This window comes from Opisthocomus hoazin, chromosome 18 (assembly GCF_030867145.1).
Source record: "Opisthocomus hoazin isolate bOpiHoa1 chromosome 18, bOpiHoa1.hap1, whole genome shotgun sequence".
NCBI lineage: Eukaryota > Metazoa > Chordata > Aves > Opisthocomiformes > Opisthocomidae > Opisthocomus > Opisthocomus hoazin.
This window is the reverse complement of record NC_134431.1, coordinates 16,551,784-16,568,520: the sequence shown is the minus strand read 5'-3', so window position 1 is coordinate 16,568,520 and position 16,737 is coordinate 16,551,784. Positions and strand designations below refer to the sequence as shown.

General features: G+C 47.3%; 1 protein-coding gene across 2 annotated transcripts; it reads right to left on the bottom strand.

The window, feature by feature from the left end:
* Nucleotides 1-1,931: 1,931 nt before the first annotated feature.
* On the bottom strand, nt 1,932-14,063 carry OGFR (opioid growth factor receptor). 2 transcript variants are annotated; one of them, XM_075438647.1, is made up of 8 exons: nt 13,797-14,063; nt 9,180-9,224; nt 8,400-8,462; nt 8,001-8,082; nt 7,495-7,573; nt 6,937-7,003; nt 6,521-6,669; nt 1,932-5,445 (listed from the first exon to the last, which is right to left on the bottom strand). In XM_075438647.1, exons 1-8 carry the CDS (start codon nt 14,010-14,012, stop codon nt 4,077-4,079), a joined length of 2,070 nt encoding a protein of 689 aa, XP_075294762.1. In that variant the 5' UTR covers nt 14,013-14,063; the 3' UTR covers nt 1,932-4,076. The 2 variants fall into 2 exon arrangements, with proteins under 2 accessions (XP_075294762.1, XP_075294764.1); XM_075438649.1 differs by lacking the exon at nt 9,180-9,224.
* Between the last annotated feature and the right edge of the window lie 2,674 nt (nt 14,064-16,737).

The window sequence follows — 16,737 nt, the reverse complement described above, 5'->3', positions numbered from 1 at the left end:
AGCAGATCCCTCCTCTCCCTCCTCCTCCTCCTGGGTCTCCACTTACAAAGTCTCTCGCCTCCAGATAAACCTGCGGCTCCAGCCGGAGGGGCTGAGCCGGGAGGAGAGGGGAGCTTTGGGAAGGAGGTGGGAGAAGGAGGGGGAGCAGCACTCAGGCAGAGAGAAGCTCCCATTCATGCCCCAGCCTTGAGCAAACAGGGAGGGAGCTCGAGGAAGGGCTGGACTCGCCGACACGCCGCAGGAGCGAAATTCGGCCGCTCCAGCTGGAGATACAAAGATGCTCCTTAGGTCTCACCCGGGCCATTTCTCACAGCCCATCACCGCCTCAGTGCCGGACAGATAAAAAGCAACACAGAGCCCGAGTTACTCAGTGCCTGAGGCTACCTGACTGTGCTAGAGAAATGAATATACCTGTAACCAGCACAAGACGTGCTACAGAGAAATGCACTTACTGCTTTGCGAGATGGTTTATTAGCTCTGGAGGTGCATTCACGTCCGTGTGGAGTTTTTTTCAGGGCCATCTAAAGAACAGCAAGTGAGTTCTTGAGAAGATGATGAATCCTGACCAGAGAACAGATGCGCAGACAGATACAAGGAGGAAGAAAAAAGAAGAAACATTCTCAGAGCCACAAAAAAAAGAATGGCTTTTCAAATATTTGCAAGGAACAGGTGACAGTTCCCAGCTAGATGATCCCAAATGGCAGCACATTTGCGAAGATGCATCTCCTGCAAATAGCATCATGCTTCCTTTTATCAATTTCAGACAATTTCATCCAGAGCAGGGCTTGGTAGCAGAGAGGAACAGGGGAAAAATCCATCGGGAGCGAAATGACACAGCTCATTTGGTTAGCAAGAAGAGAGCAGAAGTGGAAAAGCAAAACTTAAAAAATGAAATACCGGGTTTCAGTTTGGCATCCTTACGCCAGAAGGTTTGTACGAGCACAGCGTGTGTGCCTGTCCGGCTCCCCAGCAGCCAGTATTCCACCAGCCTTGACAGAGGGATAAAGGGCTCAAAGATTTACTGCGTTCCTACAAGATTCTGTGGAACGGGCAGCTGGGGACAGAAAGGGAGCGTGTGTCTCTGTGTCTTCGGACGGCTTCAAAGTAAACTGAACGCTGGATTAGACAGCACGAACCCCAGCAAGGGAGAGCAGTGTGGTCGCAGGAACCGCTTCGCCCGGAGCCTGCACCTCCTCCTTCGCACCGAGGCCAGCGGATGGCAAGAGAGAAGGCAAAGCAGATCCACATTCTTTGGTCGCACATTGCTCGTAGCGAGCCAGGGCTTGGAGGGCTGCTCTGAGCAGAGCCTGCTCAGGACCAGAAAGGAAGAGCCCTGGGAGCATTCACCTCAGAGACCGCCGCACAGAGCGAGAGGAGCAGTCCCCTCTCCCTCCACGTCCCCAGGCATGGGGAGCACAGCTGAAGGGACACAGCCACTTACAGACGTCCTCAGCACAGAGACAGCCCCGCGCTCGTGTCCCGAAGGACAAGGCTGGGCAGCCACGCTCCTGCTGCCGGCCCCAAGAGCTGCTCAAAAGCAAAGCCCTTGTCTGCTCTGCAGAGCATCGCTTGGGAGGATGGCAGCAGAGCCAAGACAGGACGTGCTGAAACACCTCAAAGTACCTCATTAAGCAAGAAGCATGGGGGCAGGGGCTTTTCCCCACAAACACTCACCAGCCATGTTTTACAGCGGTGGAGGGAGACTGAGCATCATCTCCCCCTGGAACACGCAGCAGGTTTACCTCGTGGTTAGCCCACCAGGGCTCTGCTTTATCGGTTGTGCTGGGGAACGCTGGGCAGCCCCGCTGCACCCACTCGTTGGAGGTGGCCAGGCAACAGCGGATGGGTACAGGGCGGGGGGGAGGAAGATACATGGTCACATCCAGGTGAAAAAAACGTAAGTGGAAACTGGTGTGCATTAAAGTCATGCTTTAATAGGTGACATGAATGTAACGGACTCTGTGCTGCAGCTCTGAGCGCTGGAAAACATCCTGCGAACTCACCGCAACCACCTACAGACAAAACTAAAGCTGCTCATGATAGGGAAGGGTTTGGTTTGAGCCCTCCAGACTAGGGCTCACAGTGAAATCCCATCAGACACAAAGCCACACCACACATCACTGTAACAAGATATATGATCTATGCCCCAACTGAGCACATATTCAGAATGAAAACTTCATTAAGTAAGAAAATTACTATAAATCTGTACAAAAGCCATGATTAACAATTTCTTATGAATCTTTTATGAAAGAATTTTCACTCAACATCTTCAAGTATTCGTATCTGTAGTCAAGTGTATTCTTATTGGCTATTTAACTCCATTTGCTCGTAAGGAAAAAAAAAGTATTTTAAAAACATTAAAGCCTTTTTCCAGCATGTGTGTGAGCATGAACATTAGATGTTAAGCTTGCAGACTTTTATTCCCAGGCACACGTATGTGGCATGCTCCATCAGGACCTACAGTCTGGGAAGGCAAGTCACCGGCCAAATTCCTTGAAAGATGAAGCTGCTGAAGAGCCGTAGCAGACAGAGGAAAAACACTGACATTGCACAGGCTCCTGCATCTGCTCTCTGGCAGGACCGGCAAGCCTCTAGCCATCTCCTACACAAAAGAAACAGCACCTAGAAACTCCCAAAACTAAAATAAACAATCTTGAGCAAACAGCAAGTCCAGACCTTCTGGCTGTTGGAAACGGTTTCCTCTGTTTCATGAAGCGGGTCCTCTGTTGTAAACCTCTAGGAGCGAAAGTGCTAAATTGTTTAATGCTCCTTCAGACTCGGCTGAACACCGTGTAAGTCAGGCAGAACAGCTAACGGGGAGGTCAGGAACAGTAAGGCAGGCAAATAGCTGGCAAGGTCTGAAAGTAAATTCTTGAGGGCTGTAAATAAGTGAACCAGACAAGCGTACCCCCTCCAATTAAAGTTTCAATTATCTGCCCCACAAAGCCCAGTGGTTTCCAGTCGTGCTGCTCTCGAACGTGCCCTCACTGTCTGACAAGCTGATCATTAACGGTAAAACAACCCTGCCCTAACGAGGTGGTGGGTTAAATCTGACACATCTAACTACGCAGCAGGCCCGCAGAAAAGCGAGCCCCACAGGCCACTGCAAACTAACAGCAAAGCCCGAACAAACGCAACGACAAATGTTTGTTCTATTTTGGCAACTGAGGAAGGCATGCCTCTGAACAGTAGTGGCCATAAGTATCTGTGGAAGACTATCAAGGGTCTGAAAGTGGTGGAAAAACCCGGGGAAGAAGAGCTCTAGACAGCTCTATGCAAAGTCTGAAGCTTTTTCTCTTCGAAACCAGTGGACAATTCACAGTCTTCACAGCTCTAACAAGCACTACAAGGCAACTTCTGTGGGGGATAAAGGGAACAAATTACTCAGCGCTTTGCACCCCAGAGAACAGTACCTGTACACAAAGGTTAATACTGGTCAGAGACACGTTTTGATTATGCATTTTATCCCAGTCTAAAGTCAAACCTACTTTCTTTCTAGGAGGAGAGGCAGCCATAGTCTTACATGATGTGAAATGCACATGCTCACCTCCTTCAGGCAAACAGCACTTTTGCCAGGAATGAATCTCCTGGGAGGGGACAGCCTTTCACAACAGCAAACAGAAGTTACAGGGTAATAGAAAGGCCTGGCAAATTAGGTCATGCTGTCTTACATTTAAAAAATCATGTATTTAATAAATACTCGGCTAGTTCAAACAAGGAAACAGATCGCTTCTCCTCTTCTCTAAGAGGGGACATACCAGATTCAAAGCAAAGTGCAAAAATCCCTGTTGCTCCAAGATAGTCCTGAACATCAGCTAAAAGCCAGGCACAGGACACAGCCTGTCCATGAAGATGACTAAATCAGAGTTTTCCTCTTTCGGGTAACCAAGGGCTGGATCTCAGTGAAGTTACTACAGAGGATTAAAAAAGTGTGGAAGGGTGAAAGTCAGACAGGGGCCAGCCTGGATCAGCCCAAAGGAAGTTTATTCTTCTGTGTACTTCTGCTACCCAAATCATTAAAGCTGGCTCCTAGGGCAGCGTCATCTCCACTTGCTCCAGTGCTTGCCGTGCTGGTCTCACTCTGCTGCTACCTGCTCCTCATCAGGTGCTGCTGCACGCTCAGAGCTTTCGGGTCTTTGGGCTGCAACCTCAGCACTGCCTTCTTCGGGACAAGCGGATGCCACGCTCTGCTCAAGACTCTCTGGAACTTGTTTCTTGCCTGTGACTTCTGCTTGCCCCTTTTCACTTGCATTTTCTGCCTTTTTATGCTGTTCTGCCCCATCTACCTCACTTTTGCCTGCCAGGAGCGTGCTGTTGCAGTGGTACTGATCACTCCTTGCTGTGACTTGAATTCCACTCGAATCCAAGCCATCGCTTACTGGAGAAGTCAAGCCAGTCTTGGGGAGCCTGGGATCAACTGGGGGTCTCTCAGCCCCACCATCTCCATCACCACCACCCTTCTCACTTGTTGCTTCCACGGTTGTGCTTCTCTCACTGACATTTTTAGCCTCAGTGTCTGCAATTGACAGATTTAAGCTGGCACTAGAGGCAGAGGTCCCCACGTTCAGGTTTATGGCCAAGTTGAATGTTATGCTTCTCGATGTTCTTTTATCAACTTTCCTCCGTTTCACAGCTGCATCAGTGCTCTCTGGCACTGTTGAGTCTTTGGTGCTTGCATCGTCTGCTTTCAGTGTCTCCTGATCCTCTTCTGCTTTTAAGAGTGGAACCGAGGAGGGGATTTCTGCATCAATTGCACATTCTCCCAGATTACGGGAAATGTTTTCAATATCAGCAGGGCTTTTCAATGGTCCGCTCTTTTTAGTGTCTGCCATATTTGCATCCAGTTTTCTCTTCTTGCTCTCCTTTGTGCAATCATTCTCTGCTGTACCCTGCACTTCATCAGTCTCACTATTTAAATCCTTCTCCTCCCTCTGGGTAGATGAAGCCTCTTTCTCCTCTTCACCATCCCCTCCCTTCAAAACGCACTCACTTAACTTCTCTTTCACATCTCCATCATTCACTTTAGGCTGCAAGTCTGCAGCATCTCCAGCTTTCTGTTCTTCCTCTAGAGACCGGTTCTGATCCTTTTCCACAGAATCATCACATTTTGTACCAGGATCCTCCTGTTTCTCTTCAGCCTTTTGGTGCTGCTGTGACTTTGCAGAGCGCGCTCCGTACATCAAGAGTTTCTCGTGCGGCCCCCACACGAAGCTGCCTCGAGGCCTGAAGTGCTGCCAAGCGTAGTGGACGAGTTCTCTTCTCTTCCGTTTGCTTCTGACGGTGAACAGGAAGTAATCCAAGGCACTTCTCTTGACATTTGGTAACGTCTCCTTAACCAGAGTCTCTGTTAGGAAAAACTTTACCAAGTGCACTTGATAGTGTTCATATCCCATCTCCCCCAGGCACTTCAGGATGCGCGTAATCCGCAAATTGTTGTGGCTAAACCTGCAATAAACAGAGAAGCAAAGTTGTTAAGTGACTCGTACAAGTTTGAAGTCACAACAAACACCAGGGTACCTGCAAAATGTTCTGGGCATTACTGACTGCGATCTGTTAAAGACTACTGGACAATGCAGGCGGGAGTATAGGCTGGGTTACTTTTGAAGCACCTACTGCCTCTGTCTGCCTTAGCAGTACTTTCCAAGCCCTTCTTAGACTGTTTGGATTAATAATCTCCACTGCTTGGAAAGGTTCTGGCTTTCTGCATCACCCACCAGTACCAGGCACCATACTGGGTCAGACATACCAGTCCACATGGCCCGATATCCCGTCCCTGACAGTGACCCTGCAGGGTAAGCAGAAAAGTACAAGAACACAGGCGTGTAAGGACACTGCCAGAAATTCATGACTTAAGACACTAAGTTAGACACAGCCTTTTTTTTTTTTTTTTTTTTAATACTTGACAGACTTCAAGTTGTTTTGTCTTTCTTGAGTATGCTGAGTCCTTTTAGAGCCCTTGTTAAGATCACTAGGGGTACCAGAATACAAAGGGTCATTACTATCTCTACGATAAGACCTGCAATAATACAAAAACATTAACATCAACTTGCAGAGCACTTTTCAACCAAGAATTCAAAAAACAACTAGCGAAGCATATGGCAACACTGCTATTTTGTAGTTTAACAGAATACTGCAAAGGCAATTTGGCTACCTGTGAAAATGTTTCAGTGATTCCCGCTTAAAATACGGTTTTAAACACAAGATCTGCTAGAGCAAATATGAACATCTCCAAGTCTGTACTTCATACTCTCGGAGACCAGCCTGAAGAATGCCTGCTGTTAACAGCTGCACCGAATACAAAAGAAAACCAGTCTCAACTGGCTTACTTATATTATCCTTGTCACTTATTAAGAGTGTGATGACCTACAGTCAGAGGCTGAGACAAGTTAAAAGTAGTTTTGCTAGCTAACTCTATCAACAAAGGCTTCCATTCCTCAAGGGCTGAGGATTTTCTTGACACCCCCCCCCCCCGAAGTGGTGCCTGGCTGTAATAACTGGCCAGCAGTATAAACAGACTCACCAGTTCAAGTTTTTAAATCGCTCAGCCCAATTCTCCGCTCTCTTAAGCTCTCCAGTTTCCTCGTTGATCAGAACGATTCCATAAAACCTCAGCATGAGCTGATAAGCACGTATAAACCTTTGCATGACTTCCTTCGACTTCTTAAAGGCCTGAAAGCAAGACACACCAATGAGTACAAGATGCAACTCCCTAATTACCTGCACCAGATTATAAGGCTTGATTATAGCACTAAGCATTTCATCTGCTGGTGTAGCTACTGGCAGACACAAGACAGACAAATGCTTAACAGTGCTGGAGTGAGCTCTCTTCGCGCTAGGGCCCCAAGGAAGCAACTAGACTTCAGATAAAAGGTATTTAGGGAAAATCCTAACACACTTCAGATCTCAAAGAAAAAAAAAAAAAGGAGCTTTAAATACCTGGATTTCTTGACACGTGAGGGGTTTGGCACGCCAGTTCATCCCATGTTCACGTAAAGGGAATAGCCTGAAGGGAAAGAAATTTTCAGCCCAGATGACATCCAGCCCAGGGTACCCATTTTGTTAAAGCTAAAAAAGATTCCAAAAATAGTGACATCACAGGCATCTCTTGGAGACCTGACATGCTTATGGACAAAGAGGTAGTTCACTACATGACAAACAAATCTCTCCCATAAAAACACTGTCTACGCCAAGGATAACAACATATTTGGCTTATCTGGATCTCTCTCGTTGCCCCAACACTTTGCTCTGCAGCATGTTGTTAAGGCCAAGCACCACTGAGATCTATTGCCACAGGTGCACTGGAAATCCATGTCTTGGGGATTCCCACTGCATTGTTTCCAGAAGAATATAACTCAATAAAAATGAAGTGGACACAGGTTTTCATCAGGAATAGTTCTGGGCCTTCTGGGAAGCTGAATTCAGGAACACAGACACAACTGGGTTTTAGAAGAGGCACAGCTGAAGAGAGGCACCATATTCACGATGATAATTTACCACTGTATGTAAGAATGGTTTTCTTCCAGAACTTCATAGTTGTCCCACCAAGATTCAAGCAGAGTTTCAATATGCAAACCTGAAAAGAAAAGGAAAATGTCAGGCAAGAAGAAATGACACCAAATGAAAACTGAAGTTAACCAGTCAGCCAAGGTGGCTCATTATCCAGAGCCGGGTGTTCTCACACCGGCACTGGCTTCTACAACCGGACAACTGTCCTGGAAAGCCAGAAAAACCCTTGGTTTTCTACCACCAAACAGAAAATCAAGGAATGTACAGCAGGAACAAGTACACTTTAAAATGGAAAGTCTTGGTGGTTTTTTTTTGTTTGTTTGGGTTTCTTTTGTTATTTTTGTTTTGGTGGTGGGTTTTTTGGTAGTGGTTTTTTTTTGGTTTTTTTTTTTTTTTTTTTTTAGCAACTGTCCCACATGGATCAAGCTACTCTTTCATCAATTCAACCAGCAGCAGCAGAGTTGCTTCAAGCAGTCATCACACAAGGTACTCACCACGGGGCAAAAAACAAATCTCATTTTTATAAAAGCTTAAGTTCCACATCTCTTCTTCCTCCCTTTCGGATTCTATCAAACCCTGGAGATGAGAAAAAGAAATCAACCAGCAGCAATCTTTTAAGAGGCAGTATTCACTTCAACACTTCTATTTGCTTCCCCTCACATTTCCTAAACATGTCAAGCTAAATCCTTGAAATGCGTTTTGGGAAGTAACAGCTTCTTTCTGAGGCACCCAGAAGCATATCACCCCTTCCCCCTCACAAATGAATCCTTGAAAGGTTCTAAACCTGTCATTGTAAAGACAAAAGGGTGCCCTCAAATCTAGAAATGTGTTCCTAAAGGTCGTGTGCGAGGAGGGAGAGCCACAAAGCACGCGCATCGTCCTTTAGCCCATACCGGGTATCCGTGTCTGTATCTCTGCAAGTCTTTCGCTGCATTCCAGTTGCGCCCACCTGAGTGCTAGAGAAAAGAGACAGATCAGAGATCCAGAAGAAAGCTTCTGCAAAACAAACACACAAACAAAAATCCAAGGCCTGAATTCAGCACCGCTCCCACGCATTCCCCTGCCCATCGCCCTCCACTCTGCGCTCCCAGCAACCCCAGCACCAGCCAGTTGGTTGCTGCAGTTGTTTCTCTGCATTCCTAAAGGCAATTCTGGACTAAGAGAAGTTCACACCATCTCCTTTCACCACAACATTTCTTCTTCTTTCTAGTCTTATTAAGGTCTTCCTGTTTTGTGCGTATCTTTTATCTCAGTTGGGTTTTCCAACAGAAATGGTCAGAACTAGCTGGAAATCCCAAACAGTAAACGTCATTCTCTTCCTTAACTCAAAGGTTTTAAACCAAAGCAAACTAAGCCCTGCCTGCCTGTCTCTCCAAATGACTGTATACTCTGGTCAAGACAGAGATCAGACTTCAAATCTGTAGAATTTAAGATGCAGAAACATCCCTTAAATTCCAGATTCTCACTCCCTATAGACATTATTGAAATAAAGCTGTCTTCATCTTTGCTTTGTGCTCCAGAGCAGCCTTGCTGATGTAGCCTAATGCTGATCTAGACTGCGGACATTAACAGAGCCACATAGTCACATTATTTACGTTATTGGATTTCCATTCCAGTCATCATCTTCATTACTGCTCATCTCTCCAAATAACCAAACTTTATGCCAAGCCTACCTGAAACCCCCTCTGAAACAGCGGTGACGAATTTGATCTTTGCTCCTACAAATAAAAGGCATTTAGTTGAAACTTTTTGAAACCAATGTTCACTAATAAAATACAGTATGAAATGAGAATACCAACAGCAGTGACTCACGTGATCCCTATTAGTTGCCAAGTGACAGATTTACCTAGTTACAGCTGAATTCACTGGATTTTATTCATAATTCAAATTGCTACAGAGAAAAACCTGTGGTGCCATGTCCACCTGATGCAGAATTTTTAAAATTTCATTTAAAAAAATACATTTACACACTACGATTTCCCCATACTTTGAAATTAAATAAAGCTGAAGTTGGTTTTTAAATGTAGTAACTTGTGATGAACTAAAATAATGCCTATCTACATTGCAACACTCAGATGTCAGGTTCTCCTCGCTACACAGACCTGCTAGATTCATTCCAAATGTAGCATCTAGACAGAAATCACAAACAGCTTCATTTCTTCCTCTGAACTTCACGGAAACAAAAGTTGCAAGTTTGATTTAATTTAAAATGCATTTTAACTGATTTTTTTTTTTTTCCACAGTGGATTACTTCAATGCTGAGAGATCTCGCTACACCTCACAAGCAACGCAGACAGGTTTAATTCTTCCGAGTGCTGAACCATCTTGCCCCAAACCATGGAAGCACCTAGGGGTGTCCTGCCGAGGCAGAACCACCACGATGAACAAGGCTGCTCGTGAACACCAGGAGCCACCCGACGCGAAGCAGCGCGCAGTCAGAGCGCTCACTGCCAGCTCACAGCGTGATCAGGGTCTTTGCGAAACAGGGACAAGAATAAGCATTTTAAGCAATTTAGAAGAAAGAAGCAGCAAATGCTCTCCCAAGTTATTTTTTTTACCTTAATTTGATACTTCTTAACCTCATTTGCACAGAGAAAAACAAAAAAACAAAAGCACTTTTTAGTGACCATCAATCACTGGTTCATTAAGACAGGAACTGGATTAGGTTTTGTAACACCTTGTTGTAATGAAGTCATCCATTCAGTTGTTCTGTTGACTGTTAATAATTAAAATTTATGAAGCATGCATAGCATTTGGGAGATCAAAACTTTACCCATACAGGGAGGTCATCAACGCAGAATTTTTAAAATTTCATTTAAAAAAATACATTTACACACTACGATTTCCCCATACTTTGAACTTAAATAAAGCTGAAGTTCGTTTTTAAATGTAGTAACTTGTGATGACCTAAAATAATGCCTATCTACATTGCAACACATTTCCATTTTATACATGGCAACACAGACCAAAATAGGTGGCAGAACTTCCCACAGCTGCAGGCCCATACGAGAGAAGAAAACCAAGTGCTGGTGTCCAGCCCCAGAATCTACCCAGGCTGCAGAAATGCACAGAACAGTAAAAAGCTTTGCTACACAGCTAACATTTGGAAAAATAAAAAGTGGCTGCAAGCACACGAGTAAGAGATATGTTCAGCCAGAGCAGCTCAAATTATTCTTTTGTTGAAGATGTAAGCACAGACTGGGATTTAGCACTTTGAAATTCATCAATGCTTTTGACTAGAACCTCCAAGGATGAAATTCTGATATGTGTGGAATTAATGAGAATTTTGTTCCCAATTACAGAAGAACCAACTTCCAGATATTCTTTACATTTAAAGTTCTAAAATAACATCCTCTAACGCAGTCAGGTGGGACAGGCTAACAGCAGACTGGCTCCAATTTTGAAAAACCACCAGTTTGCTGAAGAGTAAGTGTAGATACAGAGACAGACACAAGGCAAAGGTGGAAGGTGCTGTAAGGTTTGTCCAGAGAAAAGCAGCTAGATCCGGAGAACAGCATTCCTGAGCACACTGTCAGAGAGAACAGGATGGGGAAGCAAAGAGAGCAAAACTCAGCCCTCCCTCCAAGCAGACGTTGTTCCTCAGTCTCGATAAACTTCTATTCAAACCACACAGAAATACAACCTTCCCTTTCTATCCAGGTTACAAGCGCATAAGCCAAACCTCCCCGTTTTTCACAACGCTGATGAGCGATCTAAGCGGGTTTCTCCCTCCAAACCCGCAACGCAGCCAGAACGTGCATCGCTGTGCGAGGAGCAGGAGGACAGCGGAGCACAAAGCAGAGGGTAACGCAGACAACATTTGGCTGAAAGCTGGAAACCAGCCGGCAACCGAAAGGGACAAAAGAACCTGCGGATTGTGAACAGGACACAGCAATGAGAAAGGCGACGGAATCCTGGAAGAGTGGTCGAAACCTTTTGTTCACTGAGAGTTAGGAGAAGGCAGAACTACTGGGCTTGTTATTAAAACGCAGCTCGGAGCGGCACAACACGAACGGCAGACTAAGAGGTGACCTTTCTAAAGTGAGCACAAACCCCAAGATTTTCAACGCTGGCTCCTAGAAGCTAAAAGCACTGAAATGCAAAAAGAGCTGAAAAGACACACCCGTGGGAGTTTCAGACCCTGGAGTATTTGCAGAGACACAAGGGAGATGCAAAGATAAAAGTAGAATTATAGGTTGGTTTTGCAAGCGCGTAGTGGAAAAAATAATAAAAAACCCGCTAACCTCAGTACTGAATAAAAACGTTAGCAGCTTCTGCCATAAAGCATACCATCTAGGCTGAGGGGAGAAGAATGAGAATTAGTGTAACACAAGCAGAAGTAGGAACTAGTTTTAGAAACTGGTTCATGCCTTTGGCAGGTCGTTCAAAGGCACAAATTGATAGCAGAAGATTCACTGTTTCTTTTTGTATTCACGCTCACTGCCCTTAAAAAAATTTCAAGCACTGTCAGAGCTGACTACACATTCATCACTGAAGGAAGAACTCCTCTTTAAAGATGCTGAACAAAATTCCGGGGGCTGTAAGTCTCAGGGACATCATCCTCCCTCGTAAGGCAAAGTCCGAAAAGCCCACTCACTGGAGTGAAAAATCGGTCCTTGCTTTTGCAGTTGTCACAATCCAGAACCTGCTCTAAGGAAAAAGAAAAAAAATCTGAAGAACAGACACATTCAAAAAGAATAATCTGAATGTTCTAGAGGCATTAAAACTTGCGACCAAAACCAGGACTCCAGCCGTGCACAGCAGAAAATGGACAGCGTGCCCTCAAACAAGGCAAACGGCTCCAGAGGAAACCCCTGCCTCTTCCTTTAAGGACTGCAACGGTTCTGCCCCAAATACCTGCGGCCTCTCGCAGCCCCACCAGCACAGCCAAGGCCCAGCTACGTCCCTGCAGTAAACTCCAAGAAGATGCAGAGACGTGCGTGAGCATGTCCGTCTGCTGTATTTAAACCTTCATTTCATCTGCAAAGTACAGAGTGTGCATTTTTGTAGGAAGTTATGAGTGTTTGGAATACTATTTTGCAGGGAATTTGTTGGGGTTTGTTTTTGGTTTTTTTTTTTTTAAAGAGGTTATTTTAACAACTTGATGCTTCTAAATTTTTTTAAAGTTTAAACTCCTTTAAAGGTATATTAATCAGAAAGCTTTATCTGCCTATTTATATTCTCAGAGCACGGATGAATGGCTGAAACGAAACTCAGGCGGAGGATTAGTTTCCCTTTCCCCGAAAGGGGAGGAGTTCAGTCCAAGGGCTGCGGTGGGTTTTGGCTGACCCAGGAAGGGCTGAAAAACAGAGACACAGTCTGGCACCTGCCAAAGCAATGCCGTAGGAGAAGTTATTGATGCTCCACGTCAAACAGAAAAACAGATGGTAAAAACAGGAACCTCACGTAAGACTAACAAGTTCATTTTGTTTCAGACCAACATTATTTTGAGGCTCAGGAGACAAGTGTTCGCATTTTGCGGCTCTGCCTCATTCATTACAACCCCACGCAGGGCTGCAGTTTTTAAAACATCAGCGGCTCTTTTTTTATAGCATACTCCCTACAAAAAAAACCAACACATCTAAAAGAAATCAAAAGCCACAGCTCATTTTTGAAAGCGAGCAGATGTTCGGGGGTTGGACTAGATGACCCACAGAGGCCCCTTCCAACCCCTACTATTCTGTGATGGCTCTTGAGAGCACGAAAGGCCGCCACACAACGATGAAGACACCGACACGACACGGAAAAGCGAGGAGCTGCTGAGGAACATCCACACCAGGACGCCGAAGGCAGTGAACGGGCAGGTGCCGCACAGGAGCCCCGACTTGTATTTATGGGGTGAAGCATCCAGATAGCAGGGAAAAAACAATATTAATATTAAAACACAGCTCAGGGCAGCGTCGTAAAACTCCAGAGGTCGCGAAGCCACCGCAGGGCTCTGCCTTCGCCGCCCCTTCTGACGGGGCCCCGGGTCGCCGCTCCTCCGGGAAGGTGGGCTCCCAGATGCCGATGAAATGAGGGGCAAAGCAACCCGCTGACCTCCCGGGAGTATCTCCAGCCGCTCCAGTTCCCGGGGTGAACTGAGACACTGGAGCGAAGGCGCCCGAAGCCGCGGCCGCCCGCCCGGGACGATCCACGCGTAGCCGGCAGCCGCGGAAGCACCCGGGACCCCCCCCCCCCCCAGGTACCACCGGCGGGGGGAGCCGCCTCACCCGCTGCCTTCCCGACGGGGGAAAGGCCTCCCCGCCCCGGCGGGTCCTGCTCTGCCCTCCCGCTCCCCCCGCACCCACCTGGGCCTGCCGGGAGCCCCGCGCCCAGCTCGGCACCGGCTGCTCCCCCACGTCCTCCGGCTCCTCCCCCGCTCCCTCCGGCTCGCCGCCTTCCTCGCCGCCGCCATCCTCATCCTCCTCCTCGTCGTCTTCCTCCCAGGTGGAGTCGTAGCGCCAGAAGCCCCCCTCGCCCTCCGCCTCCTCCTCCTCGGCCCTGCAGGCCAGCCAGGCCGCCATGGGCGCGCCGGGGGGCGAAGGGAAAGCGAAAGGGGCGGCGCGCGCAAAGCCCCGCACGTGGGGGGGGTGAAGAGTGAGGGGAGGAAGCGCAGCTTCGCCCCGCCCCCTTCCTGCGGCGCCGCCTCGCCATTGGCCGGCGGCCGGCTCGCCGCGCGGCTCCCTGCGCCCGCCCGCCCGGCCCCGCCGGGCCGTTCCCTCACGCAGGCGGGCGGCGGGGAGAGCCGCGGGGTCCTCCCCGCCGGCGCGGGCAGCTGAGGGGAGAACGTGAGGGAGGAAACGCAGCGCTGCTCTTTGCCACCCGCTCCGGCGGCGGGCAGCGGGAAGGGGCCCGGGACAGGCCAGGAACCGCCCCCCGCACGTTGCGGTCGGCGGCACCGGAGCTTTCCTCCTCCCCTCGAGTCCCGCAAGCCTTGGCATTGAGCTTCTTCACACGGCAGAACCACCCCCCTTCCACAGACTCAGGTGCTGCGCCTCTTCGGGGAAAGCGAATAGAAGAACAGTCTTCCCAAGAAGCCAGGACTCGGTGAGAGGGAAGGGAGGAGAGAGCTGCAGCACTCGGTCGTTTGAAATACTCACATTTCCCAAATATCTCACTTCGCAACCAACAGATTGCTAAAAAACCTGGGCGCTGGGTCGACCGTGCAATCCCCAGTGGGCTCTCCCTGCTCCCAGGATGGGGTGGGAGGTTGCACCAGTACACGTTAATGTTGGCACCTTTCTACTTTAAGCTATAAAGAACATTTTGTTGGTATAGCAAAAAAAAATGTAGAATCCCCAGGGTGAAAAGGATTTACCCACAAAGCCGTGAAGGTTACAAAATTCGCACTTCCTGGCCGAGATCTACATAGATCACAACAAAGTAAGCAGTACTTTACTCCTTAAGGAAAGAGAAAACGTAACGGAGGCATTCTGTGGAGGAGCTACTGGAGAGAGCCCAGTGGAGGGCTATGAGGATGATGAGGGGATGGGAGCATCTCTCCTGCGAGGAGAGGCTGAGGAAACTGGGCTTGTTCAGCCTGGAGAAGAAAAGGCTGAGAGGGGACCTTAGAAACGCCTCTAAATATCTGCAGGGTGGGGGTCAGGAGGACGGGGCCAGACTCTTTCCAGTGGTGCCCAGCGACAGGACAAGGGGCAAAAGGCACAAACTGAAGCAGAGGAAGTTCCAGCTGAACACGAGGAAGAACTTCTTCCCTCTGAGGGTGATGGAGACCTGGCCCAGGCTGCCCAGGGAGGCTGTGGAGTCTCCTTCTCTGGAGATATTCCAGCCCCGCCTGGACGCGGTGCTGTGCAGCCTGCTCTGGGTGACCCTGCTTGGGCAGGGGGTTGGGCTAGGTGACCCACGGAGGTCCCTTCCAACCCCTGCCATGCTGGGATTCTGTGATTGTGTGATTCACCATTCAGCACTCGCTCTGATGACAGATCTGTAAGCAACACATGATCACAACTCCTAGGAAACTGAACATATCAAATAAACCAATTTGAGCATATTTTCTTAAACATCAAAATTAAAACCAGAGCCTTCCTAACATAAGGTTATTAGGAGCTAGAACAGAGAAACTCTCTAGTCTGGAAGCTTACAGCAACCTGTCTATTGAATGCAGCAGGCCAGGATTTCTTACCAAATATCTTACAGAAGTAACAGAGTCATAGTTTGTCAGATCCAGGCAAAGTTAACAAAAAAAAACCACAACAAAAAACCCCCCAAAAAACAGGAAGGCACTTCTGACCAGTTTCACTAAAGACTCAAGATACCTAAACAACTTTCAAAGTAAGCTGGGCCAAATTTTAATCAACTTACACAACAATTACCATTCAGTAAAATAAAAACAAGTCATATATTCTTGGTATAAAACAAGTGAAACAAATACGGCAGACAAGAACTTGGCTACGTACCTAGAATAAAAGCAGAAACTGGCAGATTCCTAATTCCTCACCTTGAAGGCGATACTGACAGATTAAGAAGTAATTCTTCTTTCTATTAACTGATAGTTAATATGGTGAAACAAATTCAGTAACATTCCAGCCTGCTCCATTCACCATTTAGTATGTGTTTGCTGATTGCGGTCCATCTTTTTACAACACAAAAATAGTAACCTCATCAAATCTTAACTAGCATACAAAAGATAATCCTTGCAATGTCAGTAAGATTCCTAAATCGTAGAACAAAATTAACATTTTGGAATATCAGTTCCACTAACATCCACTAAAACTGCTTTAAAAAAAAAAATAATGAAGTACAAAACCCACTGTTCTATACTACTGTCCTGGGCTGCATCAAGAGAAGTGTGGCCAGCAGGTCGAGAGAGGTGATTCTGCCCCTCTACTCTGCTCTGGTGAGACCTCACCTGGAGTACTGCGTTCAGCTCTGGAGCCCTCAGCACAAGAAGGACATGGAACTGTTGGAGCGGGTCCAAAGGAGGGCTACAAAAATGATCCGAGGGCTGGAGCACCTCTCCTGTGAGGACAGGCTGAGAGAGTTGGGCTTGTTCAGCCTGGAGAACAGAAGGCTTCAGGGAGACCTGATTGCAGCCTTTCAGTACTTAAAGGGAGCCGATAGGAAAGATGGGGACAATCTTTTCAGTAGAGACAGCAGTGACAGGACCAGGGGTAATGGTTTCAAACTAAAACAGGGTAGATTTAGGCTAGATATAAGGAAGAAATTCTTTACAATGAGGGTTGTGAAACATTGGAACGGGTTGCCCAGAGAGGTAGTGGAGGCCCCATC

Coding starts and splice junctions, on each gene's coding strand:
- OGFR (XM_075438647.1), bottom strand. CDS start 14,012: ATGGCGGCCTGGCTGGCCTGCAGGGCCGAGGAGGAGGAGGCGGAGGGC. Junction 8,083..8,399: donor GATACAGACACGGATACCCG/GTATGGGCTAAA, acceptor TCTCATCTCCAG/GGTTTGATAGAATCCGAAAG. Junction 6,670..6,936: donor TCACGTGTCAAGAAATCCAG/GTATTTAAAGCT, acceptor TCTTGCTTTCAG/GCCTTTAAGAAGTCGAAGGA.